Source organism: Salmo trutta, chromosome 24, assembly GCF_901001165.1.
Source record: "Salmo trutta chromosome 24, fSalTru1.1, whole genome shotgun sequence".
Taxonomy (NCBI): Eukaryota; Metazoa; Chordata; class Actinopteri; order Salmoniformes; family Salmonidae; genus Salmo; species Salmo trutta.
In genome coordinates this window covers 48,896,457-48,910,979 of record NC_042980.1, presented here as the reverse complement: position 1 = coordinate 48,910,979, position 14,523 = coordinate 48,896,457, and the positions used below count along the sequence as shown (strand labels likewise).

The window sequence follows — 14,523 nt, the reverse complement described above, 5'->3', positions numbered from 1 at the left end:
TACACTAGTGTCTGTCTGTCCCATATCCAGCTACACTAGTGTCTGTCTGTCCCATATCCAGCTACACTAGTGTATGTCTGTCCCATATCCAGCTACACTAGTGTCTGTCTGTCCCATATCCAACTACACTAGTGTCTGTCTGTCTGTCCCAAATGTCTGTCCCATATCCAACTACACTAGTGTCTGTCTGTCTGTCCCCATATCCAACTACACTAGTGTCTGTCTGTCTGTCCCCATATCCAACAACACTAGTGTCTGTCTGTCTGTCTGTCTGTCTGTCTGTCCCCATATCCAACTACACTAGTGTCTGTCTGTCTGTCCCATATCCAACTACACTAGTGTCTGTCTGTCTGTCCCATATCCAGCTACACTAGTGTCTGTCTGTCTGTCCCATATCCAACTACACTAGTGTCTGTCTGTCCCCATATCCAGCTACACTAGTGTCTGTCTGTCCCATATCCAACTACACTAGTGTCTGTCTGTCCCCATATCCAGCTACACTAGTGTATGTCTGTCCCATATCCAGCTACACTAGTGTATGTCTGTCTGTCCCATATCCAACTACACTAGTGTCTGTCTGTCCCCATATCCAGCTACACTAGTGTCTGTCTGTCCCCATATCCAACTACACCAGGGATCCTCCCTGTATACTGCTCCTATACACACCTGTCTGTCTCTACACTAGCTCTGGACCAGGGCATTACATGTGACTTGCTGAAGCTGACCCTGTCGCACGTAACACCCTGGACCAGAGCCGTCTCCACATCAACCCCTGATCTCTACCACTCACAGTTCATATTCACTCCCTACTCTTTAAAAACGCAACTTTAAAATAATAATATCTTTAAGGTATTAAATAATCTGATATAAAAACACAAAAGTTACCCTCCTCCCCTCTTCCCTCCCCCCTCCCCACATGACGCCCCTCCCAAACCCCCAAAAAGTACCTGTTAATATTGCAGCTAAATTCTTGTTGTTTATGTTTTGTTACATTTCAATGCAAAGCGGCACAAACATGTGGAAAAGCTTGATAGGTGGTTTGGCTTGCTCTCTCTCTTTTCATAAGAGTTATTATAACGTAGACAGAGTAAGGAATAACAATCTGGGATTACAAGGAATAAGATTCTTCTTCGTGCTCAGTCCTGTTTGTTTGGCGCGAGAGAAGAAGACGAGAGAAAAGGAGACTGGCTGAGTTCAGGGGTGTGTTCATTAGTGTTCACCGTAATGAAACAGTTTTTTTGTTTGTTGTTGCAACGAAAAATAGTTTGTTATTGGACAAGTTCAGGTAGTCCCTCAGTCCCAGTTTCGGTCCTTTTTTTCTTCTGGTTGGTGTCTAGTGAATATGACCGTGGCCTGGGGGAGAGCGGCCTGTGGGCTGTAGTCAGTCTGTAGTCTTGATGGGTCTATAGGCTGTAGTCAGTCTGTAGTCTTGATGGGTCTATAGGCTGTAGTCAGTCTGTAGTCCTGATGGGTCTATAGGCTGTAGTCAGTCTGTAGTCTTGATGGGTCTATAGGCTGTAGTCAGTCTGTAGTCTTGATGGGTCTATAGGCTGTAGTCAGTCTGTAGTCTTGATGGGTCTATAGGCTGTAGTCAGTCTGTAGTCCTGATGGGTCTATAGGCTGTAGTCAGTCTGTAGTCTGATTGGGTCTATAGGCTGTAGTCAGTCTGTAGCATTGATGGGTCTATAGGCTGTAGTCAGTCTGTAGCATTGATGGGTCTATAGGCTGTAGTCAGTCTGTAGACTGTAGCATTGATGGGTCTATAGGCTGTAGTCAGTCTGTAACCCTGATGGGTCTATAGGCTGTAGTCAGTCTGTAGCCCTGATGGGTCTATAGGCTGTAGTCAGTCTGTAGCCTTGATGGGTCTATAGGCTGTAGTCAGTCTGTAGACTGATGGGTCTATAGGCTGTAGTCAGTCTGTAGTCTTGATGGGTCTATAGGCTGTAGTCAGTCTGTAGCCCTGATGGGTCTATAGGCTGTAGTCAGTCTGTAGCCTGATTGGGTCTATAGGCTGTAGTCAGTCTGTAGACTGTAGCCTTGATGGGTCTATAGGCTGTAGTCAGTCTGTAGACTGATTGGGTCTATAGGCTGTAGTCAGTCTGTAGTCTTGATGGGTCTATAGGCTGTAGTCAGTCTGTAGACTGATGGGTCTATAGGCTGTAGTCAGTCTGTAGTCTTGATGGGTCTATAGGCTGTAGTCAGTCTGTAGCCTTGATGGGTCTATAGGCTGTAGTCAGTCTGTAGACTGATGGGTCTATAGGCTGTAGTCAGTCTGTAGTCTGATGGGTCTATAGGCTGTAGTCAGTCTGTAGACTGATGGGTCTATAGGCTGTAGTCAATCTGTAGCCCTGATGGGTCTATAGGCTGTAGTCAGTCTGTAGTCTGATTGGGTCTATAGGCTGTAGTCAGTCTGTAGACTGATTGGGTCTATAGGCTGTAGTCAGTCTGTAGACTGATTGGGTCTATAGGCTGTAGTCAGTCTGTAGCCCTGATGGGTCTATAGGCTGTAGTCAGTCTGTAGCCCTGATGGGTCTATAGGCTGTAGTCAGTCTGTAGTCTGTAGTCTTGATGGGTCTATAGGCTGTAGTCAGTCTGTAGACTGTAGCCTTGATGGGTCTATAGGCTGTAGTCAGTCTGTAGACTGATTGGGTCTATAGGCTGTAGTCAGACTGTAGCCTTGATGGGTCTATAGGCTGTAGTCAGTCTGTAGACTTGATGGGTCTATAGACTGTAGTCAGTCTGTGGCCTGATGGGTCTATAGGCTGTAGTCAGTCTGTAGCCCTGATGGGTCTATAGGCTGTAGTCAGTCTGTAGTCTGTTTGGGTCTATAGGCTGTAGTCAGTCTGTAGCCTGATTGGGTCTATAGGCTGTAGTCAGTCTGTAGTCTGATTGGGTCTATAGGCTGTAGTCAGTCTGTAGCCTGTAGCCTTGATGGGTCTATAGGCTGTAGTCAGTCTGTGGCCTGATTGGGTCTATAGGCTGTAGTCAGTCTGTAGCCTGTAGCCTTGATGGGTCTATAGGCTGTAGTCAGTCTGTAGCCCTGATGGGTCTATAGGCTGTAGTCAGTCTGTAGTCTGATTGGGTCTATAGGCTGTAGTCAGTCTGTGGCCTTGATGAGTCTATAGGCTGTAGTCAGTCTGTAGTCCTGATGGGTCTATAGGCTGTAGTCAGTCTGTAGTCTGTAGCCTTGATGGGTCTATAGGCTGTAGTCAGTCTGTAGTCTGTAGCCTGATTGGGTCTATAGGCTGTAGTCAGTCTGTAGCCTGATGGGTCTATAGGCTGTAGTCAGTCTGTAGACTGATGGGTCTATAGGCTGTAGTCAGTCTGTAGCCCTGATGGGTCTATAGGCTGTAGTCAGTCTGTAGCCTTGATGGGTCTATAGGCTGTAGTCAGTCTGTAGTCTTGATGGGTCTATAGGCTGTAGTCAGTCTGTAGACTGTAGCCTGATTGGGTCTATAGGCTGTAGTCAGTCTGTAGTCTGTAGCCTGATTGGGTCTATAGGCTGTAGTCAGTCTGTAGTCTTGATGGGTCTATAGGCTGTAGTCAGTCTGTAGCCTGATTGGGTCTATAGACTGTAGTCAGTCTGTAGACTGATTGGGTCTATAGGCTGTAGTCAGTCTGTAGTCTGTAGCCTGATTGGGTCTATAGGCTGTAGTCAGTCTGTAGTCCTGATGGGTCTATAGGCTGTAGTCAGTCTGTAGCCTGATTGGGTCTATAGGCTGTAGTCAGTCTGTAGCCTGATTGGGTCTACAGGCTGTAGTCAGTCTGTAGTCTGTAGCCTTGATGGGTCTATAGGCTGTAGTCAGTCTGTAACCTTGATGGGTCTATAGGCTGTAGTCAGTCTGTAGCCTTGATGGGTCTATAGGCTGTAGTCAGTCTGTAGCCCTGATGGGTCTATAGACTGTAGTCAGTCTGTAGACTGATGGGTCTATAGGCTGTAGTCAGTCTGTAGCCCTGATGGGTCTATAGGCTGTAGTCAGTCTGTAACCCTGATGGGTCTATAGACTGTAGTCAGTCTGTAGACTGATGGGTCTATAGGCTGTAGTCAGTCTGTAGACTGATGGGTCTATAGGCTGTAGTCAGTCTGTAGTCCTGATGGGTCTATAGGCTGTAGTCAGTCTGTAGCCCTGATGGGTCTATAGGCTGTAGTCAGTCTGTAGCCCTGATGGGTCTATAGACTGTAGTCAGTCTGTAGCCCTGATGGGTCTATAGGCTGTAGTCAGTCTGTTGATGGGTCTATAGGCTGTAGTCAGTCTGTAGACTGATGGGTCTATAGGCTGTAGTCAGTCTGTAGCCTGATGGGTCTATAGACTGGGTAGCTCAGTCCTAGTCGTCCTCTTCTCCCTAGCTACCACCACTATCCACCCCCTTGCTACCGACCAAGCTACCACTCTCCCGTAAGTTTGGTGCTTTGGTCCCGTTTGGGCGGGGCAGGGCGCGGCCCCCGCCGTAACGTTGCATAGCCTGAGGACATGTATCCGTGGCCCCCGCCCTGTCCACCCCTCCTCTGCTGGTCCAGCAGCAGCTCTGGAGGAGGAGGAAGAGGGAGGGCCATGTCGTCCATGGAGACGGGCTCCAGTCGGGACGAACCGTGACGCGTGAGGGAACCGTGACGAGTGATGGATTTCCTCTTCAAGGTCCGGTTCAGATCTTCCAGGAAGTTGGGTTGGACCGTGGAGAGGGTACCGCCCCCGCCTTTAGACCCTCCGGGAAGGGTGGGGGGCAAGGGACAGCCGAAGGGCGGAGGGGACAAGGGTAAAGGGTCCTGGGCCGTGTTGCTCCGGGACAGCCTGTGTAGTGTCGGAGGCGGTGTCTTCTTCAGAGACTGGGTCTTCCACGACGATTGGCTGACGGGGTGGGAGATGGGCGTGGCCTGCGGCTGAGGGTTGACGACTGCGACCCTGGGGGCCCCCACACCCGGGTGGAGCTCAGATGGGAGAGGAGGTGGGAGAAGCTCAGAGTCGGGAGGAGGAGGTGGGAAATAATCGAACTCCGAAGGAGGAGACGGGAAGTCTCCACTGGGCTGGCGGTGCTGCCCAGTCTGCAGACCCTGGAGGGCTAAAGGGAGGGTTGACAGGTTCAGCTTGCCTGGTTTAGGAGGAGCAGGAGGCCCCAAGTCCTTAACAGGAGATCCAGAGGAGGAGACAGCAGAGGAGTTGCAAGAGCCGAGGCCAGGCTGGGCAAACTTACTGACCAGAGACTCCACTTTCTTAGGTTGCCTCTGGACCTGGACCTCCTCCTGGTACTCCCCCGAGGAGTTAGACTTGATGGAGGAGGCGCGCTGTGGAGTGGGAGGAGGACCTCTCTTCCCGAAGGAGCCGGTTGATGTGGACGAAGGAGATTTCTTAATAGGAGAGCCCATCTTGGCGGGGGAGAGAGGGGGAGGAACGGGGGTGGGGACGGAGTGGGGAGGAAGGGGGAAGTCCAGGCTGTCCTCGGGAGGAGGAGGAGGAGGGAATTCTGGGGACTGGGGGTGGATCTGACCCCCTGGCTGCCATCTTGGTTTGGCCTTGACGGCCGGGGGAGAATGAGGGGGCAGTGGGGCGCCTGGGAACTGGTTGACTATCTGTTTGACCAGGGAGGGAGTCGGGGAAATTGGGGCGGACAGTGGGAGGGTCTTAGAAGAGAAACTGTGCTGTTTGGGCATGGTGGGAGGCGGCTGATTGGGCGAATGGCCTGTCGAGAAGCTCTGCTGCTTTTTCATTGGACCAGAAGGAAGGGAGGGTGAGACTGGGGACATGGGGATACCTGGACCAAAGGTTTTAGGAGCGGTCTGAGGCGGGAAGACACCAGAGAAGGTTTTGGGAGGTGCAGGGGGTGACACGGGAGGGGAGAAGGGAGGAGGAGGAGGAGGAGGAGGAGATTCTGGTTGACCATCTAGATCGGAGAAGTCGTAGTTCATATTGGGGAATTTTTGGGCCAGGAACTGCTGCAGCCCGGTGTTAGTAAGAGGGGGGTACTGGTGGTCCTCCTCTGGGGGCGGAGGGGGGGGCAGGGTCTGGGCCTGGGGCGGAGGGATGAACTGAGGAACAGGGCTGGGAGGGCCAAGCCTCAGAGAGGCCATGGCAGAGCCTGGAGCAGGGATGGAGCAGGTGGGAGGAGGAGGAGGAAGAGGAGGAGGGTTGTAGAGAGTGGGAGCCAATGGCATGGTGTTGTAGTTGGGTTTGACAGACTGGAGGGGCGGGGCCGGAGGGCCTTGCTGCTGCCCTATTGGTTGGACGTTGTAATGATTGGCAGTCTGGTTGGTGCCACCCTGCAGGCGGGCGATGGTGCTGTACTTAACGAACACGGTGGGGGCGGCCTGGTGAGGGGGGTTGGGGAGTGGGGGAGGTGGAGGAGGAGGAGGGGGAGGGTCGGGGGGAGAGGGCGAGGAGGAGGGGGAGACACTGGTGTAGCTGGTTCGGGATGGGGGGGCTGACTGGTGCATGGGGGGCAGCGTCAGAGGGTAGGGTCTGCTCGCTGACTCCATCCTCAACTAGAAAGAGAGACAGAGAACGAGAGAGAGAGAACGAGAGAGAGAGAGAGAGAGAATGAGAGAGAGAGAGAACGAGAGAGAGAGAGAGAATGAGAGAGAGAGAGAACGAGAGAGAGAACGAGAGAGAGAACGAGAGAGAGAGAACGAGAGAGAGAACGAGAGAGAGAACGAGAGAGAGAGAGAGAATGAGAGAGAGAACGAGAGAGAGAGAACGAGAGAGAGAGAGAGAGAAGAGAGAGAGAGAGAACGAGAGAGAGAACGAGAGAGAGAACGAGAGAGAGAGAACGAGAGAGAGAACGAGAGAGAGAGAGAGAACGAGAGAGAGAGAGAGAGAACGAGAGAAAGAACGAACGAGAGAGAGAGAGAACGAGCGAGAGAGAGAACGAGAGAGAGAGAGAACGAGAGAGAGAGAGAACGAGAGAGAGAACGAGAGGGAGAGAGAGAGAGGGAGGGAGGGAAAGACGGAGGGAGAACGGAGGGAGAACGAGAAAGAGAAGGAGAGAGGGAGCGAAAAGGAGAGAGAGGGAGAGAGAGAAAACGAGAGAAGGAGAGAAGACATGAGTGTCCTATTTGGTACCACTGCATTGATGCATAACATTCAGCAAACCACCTGTACATTCAGCAGACCACCTGTACATTCAGCAGACCACCTGTACATTCAGCAGACCACCTGTACATTCAGCAGACCACCTGTACATTCAGCAGACCACCTGTACATTCAGCAGACCACCTGTACATTCAGCAGACCACCTGTACATTCAGCAAACCACCTGTACATTCAGCAGACCACCTGTACATTCAGCAAACCACCAGTGCTGCATAGTAACACAGTAACACACCAGTGCTGCACAGTAACACAGTAACACAGTAACACACCAGTGCTGTATAGTAACACAGTAACACAGTAACACACCAGTGCTGTATAGTAACACAGTAACACAGTAACACACCAGTGCTGTATAGTAACACAGTAACACACCAGTGATGTATAGTAACACAGTAACACACCAGTTCTGTATAGTAACACAGTAACACAGTAACACACCAGTGCTGTATAGTAACACAGTAACACACCAGTGCTCTATAGTAACACAGTAACACACCAGTGCTGCACAGTAACACAGTAACACACCAGTGCTGTATAGTAACACAGTAACACAGTAACACACCAGTGCTGTATAGTAACACAGTAACACACCAGTGCTGTATAGTAACACAGTAACACACCAGTGCTGTATAGTAACACAGTAACACAGTAACACACCAGTGCTGCACAGTAACACAGTAACACACCAGTGCTGTATAGTAACACACCAGTGCTGCATAGTAACACAGTAACACACCAGTGCTGCACAGTAACACAGTAACACACCAGTGCTCTATAGTAACACACCAGTGCTGTAAAGTAACACAGTAACACACCAGTGCTGTAAAGTAACACAGTAACACACCAGTGCTGTATAGTAACACAGTAACACACCAGTGCTCTATAGTAACACACCAGTGCTCTATAGTAACACACCAGTGCTCTATAGTAACACAGTAACCCACCAGTGCTGCATAGTAACACAGTAACACACCAGTGCTCTATAGTAACACGGTAACACACCAGTGCTCTATAGTAACACAGTAACACAGTAACACACCAGTGCTCTATAGTAACACAGTAACACACCAGTGCTCTATAGTAACACAGTAACACAGTAACACACCAGTGCTGCACAGTAACACACCAGTGCTGCACAGTAACACAGTAACACACCAGTGCTGTATAGTAACACAGTAACACACCAGTTAACACAGTAACACACCAGTGCTCTATAGTAACACAGTAACACACCAGTGCTGCACAGTAACACAGTAACACACCAGTCCTCTATAGTAACACAGTAACACACCAGTGCTGTATAGTAACACAGTAACACACCAGTGCTGTATAGTAACACAGTAACACACCAGTGCTGCATAGTAACACAGTAACACACCAGTGCTGCACAGTAACACAGTAACACACCAGTGCTGTATAGTAACACAGTAACACACCAGTGCTGTATAGTAACACAGTAACACAGTAACACACCAGTGCTGTATAGTAACACAGTAACACACCAGTGCTGTATAGTAACACAGTAACACACCAGTGCTGCATAGCAACACAGTAACACAGTAACACACCAGTGCTCTATAGTAACACAGTAACACACCAGTGCTGCACAGTAACACAGTAACACACCAGTGCTGCACAGTAACACAGTAACACACCAGTGCTGCATAGTAACACAGTAACACACCAGTGCTGCACAGTAACACAGTAACACATCAGTGCTGTATAGTAACACAGTAACACAGTAACACACCAGTTAACACAGTAACACACCAGTGCTCTATAGTAACACAGTAACACACCAGTCCTCTATAGTAACACAGTAACACACCAGTGCTGTATAGTAACACAGTAACACACCAGTGCTGTATAGTAACACAGTAACACACCAGTGCTGCATAGTAACACAGTAACACACCAGTGCTGCACAGTAACACAGTAACACACCAGTGCTGCACAGTAACACACCAGTGCTGCACAGTAACACAGTAACACACCAGTGCTCTATAGTAACACAGTAACACACCAGTGCTGCACAGTACCACAGTAACACACCAGTGCTGCACAGTAACACAGTAACACACCAGTGCTCTATAGTAACACAGTAACACACCAGTGCTGCACAGTAACACAGTAACACACCAGTGCTGTATAGTAACACAGTAACACACCAGTTAACACAGTAACACAACAGTGCTCTATAGTAACACAGTAACACACCAGTGCTGCATAGTAACACAGTAACACACCAGTGCTGTATAGTAACACAGTAACACAGTAACACACCAGTGCTCTATAGTAACACACCAGTGCTCTATAGTAACACAGTAACACAGTAACACACCAGTGCTGCACAGTAACACACCAGTGCTGCACAGTAACACAGTAACACACCAGTGCTGCATAGTAACACAGTAACACACCAGTGCTGTATAGTAACACAGTAACACACCAGTGCTGTATAGTAACACAGTAACACACCAGTGCTGTATAGTAACACAGTAACACACCAGTGCTCTATAGTAACACAGTAACACACCAGTGCTGCATAGTAACACAGTAACACACCAGTGCTGTATAGTAACACAGTAACACAGTAACACACCAGTGCTGCATAGTAACACAGTAACACACCAGTGCTGCATAGTAACACAGTAACACACCAGTGCTCTATAGTAACACAGTAACACACCAGTGCTCTATAGTAACACAGTAACACACCAGTGCTCTATAGTAACACAGTAACACAGTAACACACCAGTGCTGTATAGTAACACAGTAACACACCAGTGCTGCATAGTAACACAGTAACACACCAGTGCTCTATAGTAACACAGTAACACACCAGTGCTGCATAGTAACACAGTAACACACCAGTGCTGTATTGTAACACAGTAACACACCAGTGCTCTATAGTAACACAGTAACACACCAGTGCTCTACAGTAACACAGTAACACAGTAACACACCAGCGCTGCATAGTAACACAGTAACACACCAGTGCTCTATAGTAACACCAAACATTATTAACCACACGTTAAACCACACGCTAAACCGCTAGCTACCAAGGGTGACCCAGTTCTGTTAGTGTACTGAAGGAATGTGCGGATTACAGCAGTCTAATGTTAAAAACGTGAGTGACCCCCCCTTCCTCCGCCAACCTCAAACCTCCGTCCCTCCGGTGCACAGGGGCACCGGATGAAACTGGACTGACTTCCCCTTCCTCTCCTGCGGAGAGACAACAAGACACAGTCAGTCACCTCTGGAATGGACCATGAAATGACGGGACACAACCAACACCGACGTCCCGACTACATTCTAGGGTCAACCCGGACACATACTGGGCGTTTAACCAGGTCAGTACCGGTCGGCCTGGCTCGGTTTGACCCTACAGTGGGAATCGGGCATGACAGGATGTCAGTCACACTCCTGGGGTAAACCTGAGGCAGGTCAATAGAGACAGGTGAGGAATGCTGAGGCAGGTCAATAGAGACAGGTGACAGGGTAAGGTGAGGAATACTGAGGCAGGTCAATAGAGACAGGTGAGGAATACTGAGGCAGGTCAATAGAGACAGGTGAGGAATACTGAGGCAGGTGAACAGAGACAGGTGAGGAATACTGAGGCAGGTCAATAGAGACAGGTGAGGAATACTGAGGCAGGTGAACAGAGACAGGTGAAGAATACTGAGGCAGGTCAATAGAGACAGGTGAGGAATACTGAGGCAGGTCAATAGAGACAGGTGAGGAATACTGAGGCAGGTCATTAGAGACAGGTGAGGAATACTGAGGCAGGTCATTAGAGACAGGTGAGGAACACTGAGGCAGGTCATTAGAGACAGGTGAGGAATACTGAGGCAGGTCATTAGAGACAGGTGACAGGGTAAGGTGAGGAATACTGAGGCAGGTCAATAGAGACAGGTGAGGAATACTGAGGCAGGTCAATAGAGACAGGTGAGGAATACTGAGGCAGGTCATTAGAGACAGGTGAGGAACACTGAGGCAGGTCATTAGAGACAGGTGAGGAACACTGAGGCAGGTCATTAGAGACAGGTGAGGAATACTGAGGCAGGTCATTAGAGACAGGTGAGGAATACTGAGGCAGGTCATTAGAGACAGGTGACAGGGTAAGGTGAGGAATACTGAGGCAGGTCATTAGAGACAGGTGAGGAATACTGAGGCAGGTCAAGAGAGACAGGTGAGGAATACTGAGGCAGGTCAAGAGAGACAGGTGAGGAATACTGAGGCAGGTCAATAGAGACAGGTGAGGAATACTGAGGCAGGTCATTAGAGACAGGTGACAGGGTAAGGTGAGGAATACTGAGGCAGGTCATTAGAGACAGGTGACAGGGTAAGGTGAGAGGCAGGTGAACAGACAGGTGACAGGGTAAGGTGAGAGGCAGGTGAACAGACAGGTGACAGGGTCAGGTGAGAGGCAGGTGAACAGACAGGTGACAGGGTCAGGTGAGAGGCAGGTGAACAGACAGGTGACAGGGTCAGGTGAGGGTGTCAGTAAGGGGGTACCTCATCCTGGGTGCCTCTCTTCCAGGCCTCGGAGAAGATGGAGCTGACCTGGCTCTGAGAGCGGCTGTGGCCTGACAGGTTGTTCTCTGATACAGCAACACCACTATCACTACTGCAGTGGGTCGACTGGGACTCTGGAGGGAGGGAGGGAGGGAGGGAGGGGGAGAGAGGGAGGAGGAGGGAGGAGGGAGGAGGGAGGGAGGGAGAGAGGGAGGGAGGAGAGAGGGAGGGAGGGAGAGAGGGAGGGAGGGAGAGAGGGAGAGAGGGAGGGAGGGAGGGAGGGAGAGAGGGAGGGAGAGGGAGGGAGGGAGAGAGGGAGGGAGGGAGGGAGGGAGGGAGGGAGGGAGGGAGGGAGGGAGAGAGGGAGAGAGGGAGGGAGGGAGGGAGAGGGAGAGAGGGAGGGAGAGAGGGAGGGAGGGAGGGAGGGAGAGAGGGAGAGAGGGAGGGAGGGAGGGAGAGAGAGAGGGGGGAGAGAGGGAGGGAGGGAGGGAGGGAGAGAGGGGAGAGAGGGAGGGAGGGAGGGAGGGAGAGGGAGAGAGGGAGAGAGGGAGGGAGGGAGGGAGAGGGAGAGGGAGAGGGAGGGAGGAGAGTAGGAGGGGGAGAGAGAGACAGAGGGAGGGAGGGGGGAGGGGAGAGAGAGGGAGGGAGGGAGGGAGGGAGGGAAGAGAAGGAGGGGGAGAGAGAGAGAGGGAGGGAGGGGGGAGGGAGGGAGGGGGGAGGGAGAGAGGGAGAGAAATTGAAGACAGAAAAGAGGGAGAGAGAGGGGGAGGGAGAGGGAGGGAGGGAGAAAGAAAGAGAAAGAGATTGAAGACAGAAAGGAGGGAGAGAGAGGAGAGCGAGGAGAGAGTGTGAGGGAGGGAGAGAGGAGAGTGAGAGATAGGAGAGTGAGAGATAGGAGAGGGAGAGAGGAGAGTGAGAGATAGGAGAGGGAGAGAGGAGAGTGAGAGATAGGAGAGTGAGAGATAGGAGAGTGAGAGATAGGAGAGTGAGAGATAGGAGAGTGAGAGATAGGAGAGTGAGAGATAGGAGGGAGAAAGAAAGCGAGAGGGTGGAGAGAGGAGAGTTACAGCAAGAACAAATATTATTATTTATTTTTTAAACATTTTTTCCCCCCCAATTTCACGATTACAATCTTGTCTCATCGCTGCAACTCCCCAACGGGCTGGGGAGAGGCGGAGTAATGAGTCCTCCGAAACATGACCTGCCAAGCCGCACCAATGTGTCAGAGGAAACGCAGTTCAACTGACCACCGAGGTCAGCCTGCAGGCGCCTGGGACCGCCACAAGGAGTCGCTATGGGACTCCCGGTCAGTAATGACACAGCCTGGGATTGAACCTCAGGCTGTAGTGACGCTGCAACACTGCAATGCAGTGCCTTAGGCCGCTGCGCCACTCGGGAGGTCCCGCAACTACACATTTTATAAATACTATTCTGTGGCTAAGTATGTGGGTAACTGCTGCTGGGTTGAGGGTCTAATTCATTTCAATCTGTCACTACAGGAAGTAAACTGAAATTCCTGGAATTGTACTTCCTGAAATGACTGAATTGAGATAAAAATAGACCTCATCCCTGCTATACTGTTTGTTGGTGTGTAGGTGCGCTCTAGCGACTCCTTGTGGCGGGCCCGGGCGCCTGCAGGCTGACCTCGGTGGTCAGTTGAACTGCGTTTTTCCTCTGACACATTGGTGCGGCTTGGCAGGTCATGTTTCGGTTTCGGAGGACTCATGACTTCGCCTCTCCACCACCACTCACCAGGCAGGCTGGATGAGCTGGATCCAGACTTGATAGAGGAGCTAGAGAGAGAGGACCAGTCATAGGCTGCCTCGGTCCTCTTCATGGCCTCCTGGTAGTTTAAATACAGGGTCTTCCCATACTGGAGACACAGAGACAGACATCAGGGGTGTTTTCATTAGTCGGTTTGCAACGTAGCAAAATGGTTTGCATTGGAAACCGTTTACTCCAAGCGCAAAAGGCAACGTAACGTTACCTTGGCGATGCGTATCCCATTGATCCACTGGTGTAGGGTTCTGACATCGTCACAACACAGGTACTTGATGTACTGGGATTTCTTCTGGATCTGAGGATGCTGAACACAGACAGACAGTAAGGACACGTTAATGATGAATGACAGCGTAGATACAGAACATGTAACGACGACGCGTCACAACAACAACAACATGTTTTGGATTTGTGTCTTTATTATTATCTCTCGTGGACAGATTCTGCTGACCAAATTATGCAAGTTTTTTTTTTAGTTCTGGTTTAACTTGAGATTTGGGCACGGTTTCTCGATAGCAATGGAACTTAGGCTTACAAGTTTTTAATTTTTTTTTTTTTAACGAAGCATCTTTCCTACAACGGCCGAAATATGTAACATGAGTTTCCCAAAACAACACTCAGAGGGAGCGGTCGCTAAGTGCGATGCAGATCGGACCGAAAGAAGAAGGAGCTCTGCTCTTGGATCAGAGCTCCATTCAAATATTTAGTTAACATTAGAATGTTATTTCACAACACTGACGACGGATCAGCTCCTAGAGAGAGATATTATCACCGACGGCTGCAAATGTTGAGGCGGCTTATTCTAACGCTTACTCAATAAAAATGCACAGATTTGGAACATCATGAAATATGTGGAGACAAATTACAGACAGTCGTCTACAAGCCAGCAGCATTACCACCGTGCATACCACTGCTGGCTTGGCTCTGAAGCTAAACAGGGTTGGTCCTGGTCAGTCCCTGGATGGGGGACCAGATGCTGCTGGAAGTGGTGTTGGAGGGCCAGTAGGAGGCACTCTTTCCTCTGGTCTAAAAAAATATATATCCCAGGGCAGTGATTGGGGACATTTCCCTGTGTAGGGATGTTAAACAGGTGTCCTGACTCTCTGAGGTCATTAAATATCCCATGGTACTTATCATAAGAGTA

The 14,523-nt window shown here is 50.2% G+C and overlaps 1 protein-coding gene across 1 annotated transcript in view; it reads right to left on the bottom strand.

Annotated features, from left to right (window-relative positions):
* Positions 1–1,320: 1,320 nt before the first annotated feature.
* LOC115161444 (ras-associated and pleckstrin homology domains-containing protein 1) overlaps positions 1,321–14,523 on the bottom strand; it is a gene marked incomplete in the record, with an annotated part of 120,381 nt that continues 107,178 nt past the window's right edge. The window contains 4 exon segments of the mRNA XM_029712436.1: positions 1,321–6,475; positions 11,601–11,734; positions 13,353–13,473; positions 13,588–13,686. Coding sequence (XP_029568296.1) covers positions 4,385–6,475; positions 11,601–11,734; positions 13,353–13,473; positions 13,588–13,686 — 2,445 coding nt within the window.